Source organism: Halichoerus grypus, chromosome 10 (genome assembly GCF_964656455.1).
Source record: "Halichoerus grypus chromosome 10, mHalGry1.hap1.1, whole genome shotgun sequence".
Classification (NCBI taxonomy): domain Eukaryota; kingdom Metazoa; phylum Chordata; class Mammalia; order Carnivora; family Phocidae; genus Halichoerus; species Halichoerus grypus.
The window spans coordinates 25,943,305-25,960,953 of record NC_135721.1 but is presented as its reverse complement, the minus strand read 5'-3'; the positions used below and the strand labels follow the sequence as shown (position 1 = coordinate 25,960,953).

At 41.2% G+C, this 17,649-nt stretch overlaps 1 protein-coding gene across 3 annotated transcripts in view; it reads right to left on the bottom strand.

Moving 5' to 3' along the window:
* Positions 1–17,649, bottom strand: part of TTC27 (tetratricopeptide repeat domain 27) — a 169,502-nt gene that overhangs the window by 47,504 nt on the left and 104,349 nt on the right. For all 3 annotated transcript variants that reach the window (XM_036119108.2, XM_036119110.2, XM_078056160.1), the window contains one exon: positions 4,362–4,589. In XM_036119108.2, the coding sequence (XP_035975001.2) occupies positions 4,362–4,589 (228 nt within the window). The remainder of the gene's footprint in view (positions 1–4,361; positions 4,590–17,649) is intronic.

The following is a 17,649-nucleotide window of genomic DNA, read 5'->3' as shown; positions in this document are numbered from 1 at the left end:
AAATGGTACACACATCTTCTGGTCCTCTAACAAATGTACCGCAGACAGCGCATTTGGTTTTGCAGACCCTCCCTGTATAAAACCAAACACTCCTATTTTTATACCAATGTGGTTTCAGAAAATCATTGCAATGCACAAAAGCCATTCAAGTATCACTGTCATTTTGCCTAAATTTTGTGATTAAACCTAACTGTTCGGAAATGTCTGAAAGAAGAGAATACATTTCTTTAAATTCCTTTCTCTATTAAATTCCGTTCTTCTATTTTCCTTCTATTCCGGAACTTAACGGAGATGACAGCATGTAGGAGCTCGCCTTCTCCGGACATAGTTCAAACTCAGATCCCGGGTTCTCATGCCTACCGAGTCCAAGCGTGCATCTTGCAGCAGTTCTGTACGTGGCATCAAGTGGCTGCACACTTGGGCCTGGCTCACAGCCTGCCTCCACTGGATCCAGATGACAAACTACGAAATATCCTCGCATCACATCTGTTTGTATTGTGATGTTGCTTTGAGCAACTGTCATTTCTTTGTCTTGCTAAGTAATTAATTCAAAATTATATAATGAGACCATCAAGCCCTGTCAAGTCCTCCCTTGCAGATTCCCTCAAATCCATCCCGTTCTCCTCTTGCCCCTGCCACACCAATAACTGTCACGCTAGACTAGTGCTGGCCTCCCAAACCTGCCCACATCTAGTATCTCACACGGCCACAATGTTGCCAGGACAATAAGCCTAAATTACCTCCATGCAAACCACATTCCTTCATTCAGAACAAAGCCAAACACAAATCAGCCCTTCAATGGCTCCCTATCCGTCAAATAAAAAGCCAAAGAGCTTAGCCTCACATTTAAGACCGTCTATAATCTGGCTCCAGTCCAGATTTCCCACTGAAACTGCCCTATTCCCTTCTACTCTGCAAAACTAGCCTATTCGCTAACTCCTTTGTTCCCAACACACACACACACACACACACACACACACACACACACACACACACACACAACCTTCTCTTTCTGTTTCCAGGGCTTTGCTCATACTGTCCACCTGCCTGGGATGCCCTCAACCACGGCCCTCCTGGCCTATTCAAGTACTGTCCTCCGAAGCCAAATGCAACATCCTATCTTCATTATCTACCATTCTATCTCTACTACCTCTTTGACGTCTATATAACTAGTGCTTCACAAATAACTCACTTGCTATTTCTTTGATGCCTCATACTCTTCGCCACGTTCGCGTCACTGGATTGTACCAGAGGGTATAAACCAGCCTCTCTGGCAATCTGCTGCTACTGTTTTGATGCTATGTGCAGAGCAGACAATTAGTATGTATATTTGATTGACTAACTGGTTAAAGATATTATGTATTTGCTCACTCAGCAAATATTTATTGAATCCCAGGAGGTGCTAGGCACTGTTACAGGCACCAGGAAAATATACCTGCCTTCATAGGACTTACATTCTAGGGAAGGAGAAATAGAATTCTTTTTTCAAAGTAAGCTATAAAAATATTAGAAGGTGCTAAGTGCTCTGGAGAAAAAGCAGGGAAAGAAAGTAAGGAGTACAAGGGAGAGGTGGAAAGTGGGCTGTGATTTTACACAGAACGATCGTGGAAGGCCCCGCTGAACAAGTGACATTTGAGCAACGACTTGAATGAGACAAGGGAGTGAGGTATGCAGATATCTGGAAGAACATTCTGGGCAGAGGGAGAGCAAGTTCTAAAACCCTGAGGCAGGAATGTGTCTAGAATATTCAGGGAAGAACAAAGAGGCTAATGTGGGGTGAGTGAGGCGGGGAGGGTAATGGGAGGAGCTAGGCTGGGAGAAGCCCTGCCGGCCTTTCAGGGATCTGGGCTGTTATCACTAGGGAATGGAGCAGAGGAACGACACATCTGATTCACATTTGAAAGGACACACTGGGATGGTCACTGAGAAGAGGCAGATGGGAATACGGACAGAGGCAGGAAGGCCAGTCAGGGTAATTTAGGATGGGGATAACCATGGGGACCAAAGTCTTTAGGAGGAGGAGAACAGTATCTCAGACACTGGAGATATTAAGTTGGAGTAACGCATGGGGAGACTGAGGGAGCAGTCAGACACAGAGGACTAGAGTTCAGGGGAGAAAATGGGGCTAAAACCCACGTTGGGGAGTTATTGGTGTATAGACAGTATCGAACCTATGGGAGCAGATGAAGTCCAGGGAGTCAGTGTAGACAGAGACAAGGTCCAAGGACTAAGCCTAGGAACCCGCCAAGACTGAGGAGGAGGAGCCGGTGAGGCAGGAAGAAAACAAGGAAAATGTGAATGCCAGTCTGTTGGGAAGAGACTGTGTGCTTGGGAGAGTAATCCACGTTCGTGACGAACATGGCCCTGATTTAACTTACACTATGGAGGCTAAGAGGGAGTTTGTTTTTCACTCCTTTAGGGCAGCTGTGGGTAGGCAAATTTTAGGCAGGGGTACTAAGATAAACAAGGAGAGGATACAATTTTCCTAAAAGTAAAAGTAAAATTTTGACAACACAATATTGAGTTCTGTTTTCTACTGGGACAAAAAAAAAAAAAAAGCCTAGGGATAATCACATTAGTGCAGGGTTTGTCAATCTTGGCACTACTGACATTTTAGGCTGGATAATTCTTGATCTTAGGGGCTCTCCTGTGCATTATGGGATGTGTAGCAGCAGCCCTGGACTCCACCCACTAGATGGCAGTAGTAGACCCCACAGCCGCGCCCCCGCCCCCAAAGCGCCAAATGCCCCTGCAGGGCAGAATCCGCCCCACCTGACAACCACTGACTTAGAGCAAGCGGTCAATAAAAACCAGCTCTAAGTATACTTTAAACATCCTTGCTGCCGAATGCATCTGTTAATTTCTGCTGCTAATCTCTTCCCCGGACCTCTTACCAGCCAGCTGATTTGGAAGGTTCTCACTGTATTCATTATCCAGAGTGAAGAAAGCAATTAGCTCAAAGATGTACTTCTAATTTTTTTCAATATAAAAGATATGCCCCAAATCTACCCAGTTCAAAAATGGTCATCTCTGCCCACACCTGTTCATAGCAGCACTATTCGTAAGAGCCAAGAGGTAGAAGCAACCCAGTGTTCAACCACGGACAGATAAACAAAAGGTGGTACATCCATTACCATGGAATATTATGCAGCCTTAAAAAGGAAGGAAATTCTGACACATGCTACAACATTGACATTCTGCTGGTGGAATAAGCTAGTCACAAAGAGACAAATACTCTACTCATCTGAGGTACTTACAGTAGTCAGATTCACAGAGACAGAAAGTAGGATGGTTGCCAGGGACTAAAGAAAGGGGAGAATAGGGAGCTACCATTCAATGCATACAAAGTTTTAGTTTTACGGGATAAAAAAAGGTGTAGAGATGGCAGATGGTGATGGTTGCACAACAATGGGAATGCAACTAACGCTACGGAACTGTACACTTAGAAATGATGAAGATGGTAAATTTCATGTTATGAGCTTTTTACCACAATTTCTAAAAAAAAAAGCATACAGGCTCTCTGGTCAGACTGTCTTGAGTTCAAATACTGGCAAAATGCCCAGCAAGGTATCTGGCATACAGTAAGTGCTCAGTAAACAGTAGGAGCTGATTACAAATTAGTATTTTAACCAGAATTCTACCAATTCAGTCTGCATGTCTGTCAGGACCCATGGTTGACAGTAATGTGTGCATCTGGTGAAATAGGAAAGCAGTCATAAAGAAAGGATGGCTTAAAAAAACAATGACCATTTCTGAGAATAAAATCATTTTACCAACTATTATTAAGTACAAAGTAAGGTCAATTTCTTCCCCCTCAAAATTAGGTCCTCTCCTGTAGATTGACTTGTCACATATTTTAAAGATCCAGACTCTTTTTGTATTATGTTTTCAAACCTTAAAAATTTTTTAAACATTTAAAAATATTTTTGTATATGTAAATATACTTTTTCTTAAATGATCAATAATCCATTCTAGATGTCACCCTGTTTACATGAGCTTTGCTTTCATTATTGATTTCCACAACCCCCTGCCCCAGTCCTACAGAGGCTGTAAGTCAGACTCCCATTCATTTTCTCCTAACATAGCTGCTGAAAACGGAACCTAACTGTCATAGCTGCATGTGTCTTAAGGACAGTTAAAGGAAAGAAATAACAAAATAAAACAGAAAAGTCAATAACAGAAACACAACAGAAAGTGCCTAAGAGAAAGCCAATGCTTTCGATGACGAGCAAGAAGCAGTGATCGGCAGAGGCTCTCAGCTTGCAAAGAGAAGCTCACCAGGCAGGTACTCATTCAGTAAGAAACCAAAGCAAAGCAGAGCTAAGTGCCTGGCGCGGATGGGGCTTTCTGAATTGTCTCACCTGCATGGGATTGATTTTCACCGAGCGCTCAAAGCACTCCACACATTCTCTGAACTCCTTGTTCCGCAGATGAAGGAGGCCTTTGGAGCGCTGGGCCCGAGCGCTGCGGTGGCGGGACAGCTCCCAGGCCCGGTCATAGCAAGAGTGGTCTCGAAGGACGTCTCCAAGCAAGCAGTACAAACTCGGCGTTTCTTTTTTCTCCAGCTCTTGCCTAAGGATTTCTTCTGCCTAGAAATAACAGAAATAACTGAGAGCTTATAGCTATAGCTTATAGTGACAAACAGCTACTTTTTCTTTCTTTTTTTTTTTTTTTTAGCACATATGCATCTTTATCCCACAGGATCCAAATGTTTCTTTCCAAAGTTTGAGATGACCCGCTTATTTCCAGCATCTGAGACACAAGGCTGAATAAGAGAAAACCAACAGAAAACAAATATGGTACAGGTGAAAGAGAGGAACAAGAAGAGGCGAATGCTGCTTTACTGGCATCTGGAATCCTCCAGGAAAGAAAGGCACCAAGGAGAAGCTTACTGCACGATACTGGGAGGACTCACGGAGTTCCCCATTTGCTCCCACTCCAATTGTCACCATTGTGACAGTGAGAGTGGCATCTTGAGTTCACCTCTATCCAACGGCAAGGAAAAGTAAGTTTTTCCTTTTTAATTTTATTTATTTATTGTTTGTTTGTTTGTTTGGTCTTTCCTTTTCTAAAATGGCATGCTCAGGGAGCCTGGGATTGCTGAAACATTTATAAAAGAAGGAGGGGGGTACAACTTCATAGTCATTGCTTTTTCTCATAGATAAAATTTGCCAACATGAGGCCCATCTGCTTCCAGACAGTCCATTCACTTTAGAAATTAAAGACCATCTTCAGTACACGGCACAAGCTTGGGTATGATTCGCAAAGGTCCACAATTCAGATTCACCTCATCAGCTAAGCTAATTCTGGACTTGCTTCCCCTACTACCCTGCTTTCCCCCCCACACGCCCCTTACCCCTTGGTTCTGATCAGTTTCAAAAGCATGCTAGCAGCTCTACTTTCCATGCTCACACACAAACACTTTCCTAGAAACAGCAGTGGAGTCACCAAAGATGCCAAGACAGCCACGGCCACAATGGATGTAGACCGCCAGGAAGCCATCCTATGGTAGTTAACATGATACTTTAGACGCCTTCATTTACATACCTGGCAATCGTAAAGTCTATATAGTTGATCTGCTTTAGGTTGCACATAGCTAGAATTCTTAAGCAGTCCAATTTTTGCAAAATCTTTTTAAAAGAAGGTATATTGCACTGTATGTTAACTAAAATTTAAATTAAAAAAAAAAGACAGTTGTGCTTCTAAAAGTGTCTTTGGATGCTGGATCCTCTGCATTTCTGCAGAGGTTATGGGTTATGTAGGCTTTTTAGGCCTAGTCTGAAAATGCAATCAGAATTTATAAAACAGTTTCTAAGGAAAAAGAGTTCTAAATCCCAAATAGCCAAAATACACATGAAATTTTCAAATAAAATCCATGTAATTCCTCTATAACAGATGACACAATAGTTGTTAATGTATCTGACCATAACTCTGTAAGGTCATCTAGATAAGTACCCAACACATGTATATTTACATACATGCCTACAGTATCCATCCAAATTATGTGTAACAGACTGGAGCCACAGCAGGAATTTTGCTGAAATGATCTTACAGTGTAGGTGAAGGCATTTCTCCTGGCAATATGGCATTGAAACTTGATACCCACACCCTCCCAGAAATTCTGAAGGTTACCCCTGCAGAAAATAAAAATTTGTGATGAGCTATCTGATCTAGTTGGACCTGAAGACATGAGGAGCCAGTGATCATGTGAGGGTGTAACACTGGTAGTCGTGATATCCAGCAATGAAAGAATTTCTTAAATTATCACCTGTGGGAACTTAGAATAAAGCACCTACCTAATGTAAGGCTTCTGTGAATTAAGTGATAGGACACTGAGGATACCAGACTGTGAGGTGGGTTGGCTGCTTCTAAGTTCACCGAACAGCGCAAAGAAAGAAAACGACATTCAGTATTTTAAATCCTCAAGGTCAGAGAACCAAGGAATTTCTGATTGCCTAAAGGAACTTCTTTTCCCTTCTACCTGCCCACCTAGTATAGCCAAAACTCAGATGTAGATATTGCTCCTGCATGACTGCTGAATGACAATATAGGACAAAGTCAGTTTCACTAGATCTATGTGCAAGTTAAGGTATGGGGTTAATCAAATGTTTCAGTTATTCATTTTTCTTCCTCTATTGCCTTTTAGCTATACATCATTTGATTATTTCTGAGTGACTGCTCTGGTGCTAATCATGCACATCTGCTATTTGTCAAAGTTCATTTAGAATTAATATTGTATCCCCTCACCTTTTTCACGTCACAAGTGGCTCAGTCAAGCCCTTCCTAAATTTCTGTTCCATAGAAACAATGAAAGAGAAATAAATGATTGCTGTTGTTTTCAGCCACTAAGTTTTGATGTGATTTGGTTCACAGCAATAGTAACTGCAATGGTTGTTTAAAACATGAGGGTTACTCTAGTACTACTTACTTCGTCTTGGTCAGGAGAAGAGGGCATCGATCATGAAAGAGAAAGACCCAAGAATTTAACTAAGGACATTTGGGATGAGTCAGGTAATAGAAATCTCCAAACCCTACTGAGTTTCCTATACCAGTGAAGCGATCCTCCCCTATCTGTTAAGACTCTGCTACTTTGCTTAAAGACAATACGATGACTGACTGCACCTCAGGGAGGTACCCAGCGAAAGAATGCCAATTCTCCTTATACCTGCCCCTTCCATCCCTTATTGCCACCATACATGTAAGTAGACTTAAACACAAAGAGAACCACAAGATTTTATTACTTTCTAGAGGGGAAAATCTTGGACCATGGGGAAAAAGAGATTCTAAGGATGATAGTACATAGACAAACTGTGGATCACGATTTTAATCAATCTAGGTACTAATCAGAAATTTTTGATTCACAGGGCTAACTCAAGCAGCTAAGGATGGTTCTAAATTATTTGCTCAATTGCCTGACTAAAACCTGGACTCAAATGTGGCCAAAACTAAGTTAATTCCTCAGTGTGATGTGGAGGAAAGAATCCAACAACTTAGGAAGAAAAGGCTGTTGTCAATTTATTATTTACAACTTGTTCACCCATCCCAATAACCTCCAAGAGGGCCCAGGGGATATTCCTTTCATATTGGCTTTGAGAAATACATTGTATATGGGAGTATAAGCATTCCTGAAAAGTGCTATATAGTAGATGTCCTGTGTAAGCTGAGGGAAAAACTTGGAGGTCCCTCAGTTGAAATGAGCTTCCTGATTTCAGTGGGGATTATTAGAATTCAAAGTAACAGAGACTAGCTGATAGCACTTAATCCCTGGAAGCAAGATGAGCATAGTTATTTGCAATAGTCATAGCCAGAGTAATAATTAAAACAGTGCAACAAGAATGGATCTTAGGCGGTGGCTGACTGACGAAGAAGCCTTAGGACCAAATTATATGTACAGTCAACTAAGTCCAAACTTGATCTATATAACATAAAAAAAAAAAAAAATCTAGGTTTGGAGACCACACGTCTGACCCGAGTCACCATTCTAAAACACTCTTTCTCGGGCGCCTGGGTGGCTCAATTGGTTAAGCAACTGCCTTCAGCTCAGGTCATGATCCTCGAGTCCCAGGATCGAGTCCCACATCAGGCTCCCTGCTCGGCGGGGAGTCTGCTTCTCCCTCTGACCCTCCTCCCTCTCATGCTCTCTGTCTCTCATTCTCTCTCTCGCAAATAAATAAAATCTTAAAAAAAAAAACAAAACACTCTTTCTCACCCAATTGGGAGAAAAATCCTTGAGTGATTTCAGAGTCAGAACCTCTTAAAAAAAATTAGGAAGGAAAGGAGGGAGGGAGGGAGGGAGAAAAGAAGGAAGGGGCAAGCCCATACTGGTGAGGAAGGACCCCACTATAACATAAATATCATATACCATAATTCTTCCCTTGTCTTCCCCCAAAGACTTAAACTTTAACATTTGCCAGGTAATTCTTTCCTGGGGGAAAAGAAATAACTGTCTTTTCAGGGTTGGTAAGTTCTTAGTTAATGCTATTCCTCTGGGACCCAGAACATCACCATGATGAGTCAGTGGGTTTATGGGAGTCAGCAGATCCCATGGCAGGCCTAGTAAGTCATATGTACCGCTATGTCAACTTGCCTCAGGGGGAAACTATGTTTCCAAAAATCCCTTTCCCTTCAGATTTTGCATTACAGTTGGTCAGGGGGGAATTTGTTGGGGATCTGAAAGGCAGAAGTAAAGCAACAGCCTTTACCCTTGGAAGGTGGCCGTGGTTAAGTATGGTGTCACACAAGACACAGAGAAGTCCCGCAGATTCCAGCTTGGCCTTTGCTCTATGTATCCAGCTTATGCTTCTGATTGTGGACCCTGCCAACCAAAAGCAGCCCCGGGACCACCATCAGACGTTTCACTGGGGACCCCCAGGGCTGGGAGCTACATACAGACAACAGCTTTCCACAGATCTCTCCACAAATTCCTCCTTCATGCTCCCATTTCAATGGCTGGAAGGACTCGGCTTCTCAGATGCCCTGGTAAGTTCTGACTTCTCCACTGTGCCAGTGCTTCAAGCGGACTGGGAAATGATTTCTTTCCCTGATCCTTCTACTCCCTCTTCCACACCTTCATTTCTCCAGCTCTCCGCACGTTTGTATAAGATCTAATTCCTTTAGTAAGCCCCTTGATGGCATCCCAAAACTACTCAAAGTGCCTCTGCTTCCACCAACAAAACCTGAATGATACAATTTTTTTTCATTTTTTGCCTTTTAAACTCCTTATGTGTCCTCCCATTTGATAATGATTTACAGATTAGTTTTTATCCAATATGCATTAAATGTATTATCTCACTTAATCCCTATAGTAAGTCTGAGAGGTGGATATTAATATGTCCGTTTTTAATACGAAGAAATAGAAGTTTAGATTCCTTGGTCAACTGGTCATCCCAAAACCAAGAAATACTAAGTTGGAAAATGGGACCTTAATTTCAGGTTCCATACTTTTCCTATATTCCACAGGTGGGCATCAGCAAAAATGGTGGCCTAAGAACCTCTGAAAACTCCTTACTCCATAAAAGCAACGAGAAGACTGGCAGAAGGTATTAGAATCAACTTTTTCATAATCCTGGAAATTAACCAAAAACTTGAAATAATCCAGAGAATGTTTATTAAAAAAAAAAAAAGTGATATCTTGGTAAGAAAAACAAGCTTTGTGTGATTTTAACTTGCACCATTCCTATTCCATTTTCTCCAACTCTGTAGTAGCCTTGAAAACCAACAGCAGGCTGGGGCGCCTGAGTGGCTCAGTCGGTTAAGCGGCTGCCTTCGGCTCAGGTCATGATCCTAGGGTCCTGGGATCGAGCCCCACGTCCGGCTCCCTGCTCAGCAGAGAGCCTGCTTCTCCCTCTCCCTCTGCCTGCCACTCTGCCTACTTGTGCTCTCTCTGGGTCAAATAAATAAATAAAATCTTAAAAAAAAAAAAAAAGAAAACCAACAGCAGGCAATCATGGTGATTAGCAGCCTGGCAGCCACCAGAAGGAACAGAGTGGGTTTAGAGGTCCTCTAAAGTCTCATTTCAAAAAAACTGTCATTATCTGACCTGGCTGGTGGTTTCCTGGAAGAATCCCCTTGCAAGGCTGTCTGTATTGAACCTACCTCTGAGTTTGCCCAGTGAAAAGCCTTTGTCAAAAACAATTACAACTGGTTAATTTTGCAGCTGTCTGAAGTAGTAAATAACATGTGGGACAAACAATAGGCTAACCAAAAACTTAAAAGTGAAAAAAGGGAGGGAGATATACATAAGGGCTTTGAAAGGCTCCAACATATTCATGGGAATCCAGAACGCCATGCATGTGTAGGGTGCTGCACATGCTCAGAAGAGACCCGAGAAGGCCCTAAGCTCTCACCTCAGGCTGACCTCGAGGCTTTGCACCAGCAGTCAGTGAAAGCTAAGACAGGGCTGTTAACTGCTTGCCTCAGTGTTGGAAGCATGCTCACACACACACACACACACACAGCCCATCAGCAAAGACTGGGAGACTTGTTGATTCAGGCATTCAAGGAATTTTATGTCCAATCATTAGGTGACCATTAAGCTAACCACCCTGAGACTTCAGTGGCTGCACAGGACAAAGAATATAGATTTTACAGAATTATCAAGAAATATCAATAAACAAACAAACAAAAAAATCACAAACAGCAATAACAACCTGATTTCCAGGGCTGTCACATTATATTATTTAAAATGTCCAATTTTCAACAATTTATAAAAATATGCAAAGAAGCAAGAAAGTATGGCCATTATATAAGAAAAAAATTAAAAAGCGATCACTAGAAACTCACTGAAGATTCCCAGATGATGGGCTTAATAGGCACTTAAAACATACTGTTTTAAATGATCCCTAGTACAAGGACTAAGGAAATAACTAAAAAAAAAAAAAGAAAAAGTAGTGGTGCCTGGCTAGCTCAGTCAGTAGAGCATGCCTTGACCTTGGGGTTGTGAGTTCAAGCCCCACACTGGATGTAGAGATTACTTAAAAATAAAATCTAAAAAAAAAAAGGGGGGGGGGCGTGCCTGGGTGGCTCAGTCATTAAGCGTCTGCCTTCAGCTCAGGTCATGATCCCAGAGTCCTGGAATCGAGCCCCGCATCCGGCTCCCTGCTCAGCAGGAAGCCTGCTTCTCCCTCTCCCACTCCCCCTGCTTGTGTTCCCTCTCTCGCTGTGTCTCTCTCTGTCAAATAAATAAAATCTTTAAAAAAAAAAAAAAAAAGTGAAAATGACAAGGGAATTAAAATGACACAGTAGAAAATATCCATTTAGCCAAAAAGAAGGCAGATTGTAATAGGGAAAGAGAAAAGACATAAGACATATAGAAAATAACAAAATGACTAACAACATACTACATTATCAGTAATTAAATTAAATGTAAAAGGATTAAATACAACAATCAAAGGCAGAGATTGGCAGAAAGGATAAAAAAATGATCTGACTAAATGCTGTCTACAAGAGACACATTTTAGATTCAGACACACAAAAAGGCTGAAAATAAAAAGAAGAAAGAAAGAAAGAAAGAAAGAGAAAGGAAGAGAGAAAGGGAGGAAGGGAGGAAGGAAGGAAGATCATGTACACAGTAACCAAAAGAGAGCTGGAGTGGCTTTATTAATATTAGGCAAAATTTGCCTTAAGACAAAAATTGTTAGTAGGACAAAGAAAGGATATTTTAATGATAAACATTCAATCCATCAAGAAGACATATTTATAAGTATATATTCACCTAACAACAGAGCCCCAAATTACATGAAGCAAAAACTGACATATCTAAAGGGACAAATACACAATTAATCAATAATATTTGAAGACTTCACTTTCCAACTTTGGATAACAGATTGAACAGCTAGACAGAAGACAGAAATAGAAGACTTGAACAATGCTATAAACCAACTAAGCCTAAAAGACATCTAAAGAACCCTCCACCCAACAGCAGCAGCATACACATAGAACACTCTCCAGGATATTCTACATGTTAGTCTGTAAAACAAGTAACTGGGAATTTGAAAGGACTGAAGTCATACTTAGTATGTTTTCCAACTACAATGGGATGAAATTAGAAATCAGTAACAAAAAGATATTTAGGAAATTTACAAATTCATGGAAATTAAATAACACAGCCCTAAATAACCAACAGGTCAAAAAAGAAATCACTGCGAAATTTAAAACACTTCGAGATAAATGAAAACAACATGATATGCCAAAAGTTATGGGATACAGTGAAAACAGTGTTTAGAGGGAAATTATAGCTGTAAATCCCTATTCTGAAAAAGAAAAAAGATCTCGAAGCAATCATCTAATCTTTCACCATAAGAAACTAGGGGAAAAAAAAAAAGTAAACCCAACCCAAAGAAGCAGAAGAAAGGATATAATAAAGATTAGTGTAAATAAATAAAGAAACAAACCAAAAGTTGGTTCTTTGGACTGAAATTACTAAAATCAGAAATGAAAGATGAGAAATTACTACCAACCTTATAGAAATAAAAAGGATTGGGGCGCCTGGGTGGCTCAGATGGTTAAGCGTCTGCCTTCGGCTCAGGTCATGATCCCAGGGTCCTGGGATCGGGTCCCACATCGGGCTCCCTGCCCGTTGGGGAGCCTGCTTCTCCCTCTGCCTCCCTCTCTCTCTCTCTCTCTCTCTGTCTCTCATGGATAAATAAATAAAATCTTTAAAAAAAAAAAAAAGAAATAAAAAGGATTATAAGGATGTACTATACTCCACAGGTATCCTATACAAAAAACAGGATCTAAGATTCAGAACATCAAGTCATACCCTTTAAACACCTACATGATCTAAAACTACCATTCTACAAATATTTATTCTACTTCTAACTGCACTGTAATATAGACCGCAGAGATCACCAGAGTCCAAAGACACAACACAGACCTAGTGTTGGCAACCTTGCAAAGAAGACAAATACAACAAATGAAAGATTAAATAATAATCAGGAAAACCTTCACATTTGGAAACGCTAAGGTACTGAGGATTTCAAATACTTCTTTCACCAACTCATATCTATCTACACTCTTACAAGAATAAGGAACATAGAGAGTGGGTGGTATGCAACCTCTTGTTACCAAACAATATTGATTCTGGGTACTTTTTTCACCAGAACATGGGTCTGCAGAGCCAGAATGGGGCAGCTTCCTGAAGAAGTTAAGAAACACAAGAGCAGTGATCTTGTTTGGTCCGTACTGGCCTCTTCTTTCCTCAAATTCCTATCCCCTATTTTTTTGTTAGATAAATGGTTCTTTCTCCTTGAGATCTTATACCTCTTCATCCTGCCAACAGAATGATCTTTCCCAAGGGCAAAGCTTGTAGGTAATATATTTCCTTTCTTCAGTTAGTCACCCTGCATTCCTCAGTCTTCTTCTTCACTCTCTCCAAAATGCTCTATATGCTCCTCCCTCCTCCACTTAGCCACTCAATTTATGTAATTTATTATCAAATAAAGAACTATAAAAGATATGCCCAGTGAACATAAATAAAGCACAAGGGCTTATAATATCCATTTTGCAATATCAAAATGTGGGTGGCCAGAAATCTTCACAGAATGCAAAAGGTTTGGTATTTCTGGCTATGGGTTGCTACTTCCTTATGGGAAAATACAGATGCACGTTTTTATAGAATACAAGAAATTTGTCATGTAAATATCTATTAAAAATGATAAAACAGGGCGCGTGAGTGGCTCAGTCAGTTAAGTGTCTGACTCTTGATTTCTGCTCAGGTCTTGGTCTCAGGGTTGTGAGTTCGGGCCCCATGCTGGACTCCACACTGGACATGGAGCCTACTTGAAAAAAAAAAAAAAAAAAAGAATAAAACTACATTCCCAAACACAAAAAGGCATACTTAAATGGGCAACTGGCTACAATTAAACCGGGTTGATTGCAAGAATCCTGTCAGCTGCAAAACCCAAAGACTATCCCTCTACCCAGATACACATACATATCTAGGCTGTTACAACAATCTGTTTTATTCTATAATTGCAAACAACTAATTATTATTCTTTTTTTTTTTTTAAAGATTTTATTTATTTATTCATGAGAGACAGAAAGACAGAGGCAGAGGGAGAAGCAGGCTCCCAAGGAGCAGGGAGCCCAATGCGGGACTCGATCCCAAGACCCTGGGATCATGACCTGAGCCGAAGGCAGACGCTTAACCATCTGAGCCACCCAGGTGCCCCACAACTAATTATTATTCTTAATACAATTTTGTGGCAATAATTACACACAGCGAATCTCAGTTTAAAATGACGTCAACAGAGGCTTACGTAGAACCTACAGTTATGGCTGAACTAATGACCCACTTGCTGATAACTGCACTGGTAACCCACACTGCTTAGAGGAAGGGTCCCACACTCAAATGCCCAGAGATTCTTGCCAATTATTGAGAATGAATGAAGCAGGCTGGGGAGTGAGCCCATAAAAGAAGGAGCCACTGCTGAACGCCAGCCAGGTAGTCGTGTTTCCACATTGTTTGTTTCCTTTTTTTTTTTTTTTTTAATATTTATTTATTTATTTGAGAGAGAGAGAGCACGAGTGAGAGGCAGAGGGAGAAGCGGACTCCCCGCCGATCAGGGAGACCAACTTGGGGCTTGATCCCAGAACCCTGGGATCACGACCTGAGCCCAAGGCAGATGCTTAACCAACTTAGCCGCCCAGGCGCCCCCACATTGTTCGATTCTTTAAGAGAAGCCAAACAAAATACTTATTGCAATGTCAGATTTAGAGTGTTAAACTTCCACCCTACAGTGGACATCAACTGCGCTTTTTCCTGCCCAGCATCCCTGCGAGCACTTAGGTGCCTTTAGTCAGAAAGGCAGTTCAAATGCTAGTTCTGCTGACAAAATGTATGACTCCGAGAAAGTTGACTAATACCTTGAAAGTCTGTTCTTCATCTGTCGTTACCTACAAGGACGAGATGTGAAATGTCCCTAGCTTTTTGTCAGGCACACAGTGAGCCCTGAACTAATGTTTGTGTTCTTTCTCAACTCCCTTTACTGGAAAACTCAATTAGAAAGTACGATGCTTGAGGTTTCACTGCTAGAAAGACAGAAGTGAACAGAAACAGCTTCTAGGGACATTAAAATTTTCTGTAAATAATCACATTGGTCAACTGTGTATAGTTCCTCCCACAGAAGAACTGCTGTTGTCAACTGTTGAATAAGTGATCATGTAACTGAGCCGAGAGGACTAGAGGAAGTGAAGTCAAAGGGGAAAACTTCTGATTATTACAAAGTTAAAGTTAAATTTTTCCACATAAGCTAATTTCAACCAATCATCAGTTTTTTTATGAAAGTGTGGAGAATTATGGGAGGAGATCCTAGAGATCTCAGAAAAAAAAGTCTGGACAAGATACAAACTGAGTGGACTACTGCTTTAGAGAAGGACAGCAGAAGGAGAAATACTTAGCTCGCAATATGATGGCCAGAGACAATTTGGAATCTGTATGTCATCCCATCTTAGCACCTGCTCTGTCTTACTAAAATATTCTCTTCGTGTGGATCTGTACTATCAGGCTATAAGCTCCCTGGACGTTAAGGTCTGTCTCTGACTCCTCTGGTGTACCCTTGCCCAGCACACAGCAGGTACTCTATAAATGCTGGATAAATTCAGCTGATGGCCCCCATATGAGTAAAAGTGAAATTCAATCTCTGGTGAAAAGGGAGATAAAACAGTTCAGGAAAACTATTCATCCTCCAGCCAGAGCAATTATCAAAACAAAGTGCCCTTGTTGGCTGTGATTTATGCCTTGATTTTGTGAATGAGCAAAAGGCATTAATAATTAGAATGAGTGACAAGTGTGGCCTGGCCTTCATCTGATGTGACATCTGCTCAGTACAGAGGGATTATCAATTGGCAGAGCAGCAACTAGAAGAAGCCCTCCTGGCAAAGAATGAAGGGGGAAAAATGAGCTCTAGACCCAGATATGGTACAAACTATAACGAGTATCTTTGAGGCCTGCAGAAATGATTCTCTCTCCCCTCTCCTAGCAGAAAGGCAGTTTGCTCCTAGTCTAAATTCTTGTCCTATGAACAGCAACTGAGAGGTGAAAAGTGCAGAACACTTCATCCATCCCCAGTAGGTCGCCCCCAGCTAGACTTCTTCTGTGTGGTGGTGCCTAGTCCTATTCATTCTCTTATGAGCCAAGTGCTCACTAAGTGCTTTTTACATTTATGTGTGTGACAACACCATGCTCTGGCTTGATTTTCCAAAGGGACCTTGCCAGCATAAATACTCCAGGTCCAAGATAAAACAGAATAATTAAAAACAGGCCTAGTTATCCAATTAGCTGCTCATCTCCTATTTGCATTACCAAGTTACAGAGTATATTTTCCCTATTTTTCTCATTCAAGGGGGCACAACAACAGGTTTTGGCTTATAAACTGAACATCTAATTTCTTTTTCTTTTTTTTTTAGATTTATTTACTTATTTAAGAGAGAGAGAGAACACAAGCGGGAGGGGCAGAGGGGGAGGCGGAGAGAATCTCAAGCAGACCCTGCGCTGGGTGCGGAGCCCAAAGTGGGGCTCGATCTAACAACCCTGAGATCAAGACCTGAGCCAAAATCAAGAGTCAGCCACTCAACCGACTTGCACCCAGGCGCCCCTTGGACATCTAATTTCCAAGGGATTAACAACAGCCCCAGTGAGAGGCAGGTATGGAGAAAGGAGTGTGAGTTTAAGAGAAAAGGAAGGTCTAAGCTCAGATTCCAAAATCTGCCACTTACTAAGGCTAATCAGTAAAGCGGTAAAAACAATTCATACTTTGTATGTTGTTACATTACAGAGATTATTAGATTAAAAGATTAAAATGGGAGGGGAGAGATCTCATAATTTGTTTTTAGAGAGAGAATACATGGCAGGAATTAAAGAAGTTTCTTTCGTCACATATAAAGTCCAAAGGGAGTACCTACTTGGAGATCTGCTTCAGTGCATTAACTACTCATGATGAAAGACTATAGGTCATTCATTTAGCAAATATTTTGAGGACTTACCATGTGCCAAGCCTGTGCTAGGTGTTGGGGAGACCTCTGCAAATACTATAGACAAAAGTGTTCTTAAACGGCTTATAGTCTCGTAAGTGAAGTAAACCAGCAAATGGGATATCAGAGTAGTTTGGGTGCCACAGGAGCACAGGAAAACACCCCAAATCTGGGAGGGAGGTAGCAGGGGAAGATCACTGTGGAAAGTAATCGCCAAGGAAAAACCTGAAGAATAAGTAGGAGTGAGCTGAAGGAGGACAAGTTCTAGACAGACAATAGCACATACAAAGGTCCTGAGGTGAAGCAATGCTGCAAAGTCAAGAAATTACAAGTAGTTTCAATCTGGTGGAACTTTGAGCACAGCCTCAATGAGCAAGTACAAAGGGGGATGAAGCAGAGATAAAAGAGTAGGGGGATAATGCAGTTAGCAATGTAAGCAGGAGTCAGATCATGAAGTGGTCTATAAACCATCCATGCTAAAGAGCTTAATCCTGGAGACAAAGGGAGTTACTGAAGAGTGGGAATGACCCGATCAGATTTATTTTTCAGGAAGATCACTCTGACTGCAGTGTGGGAAAAGAGTTTGGGAAATCTTTTACATCATATAAAAAAACTATTTTATTTATTTATTTTTAAAGATTTTATTTATTTATTTGACAGAGAGAGACACAGCGAGAG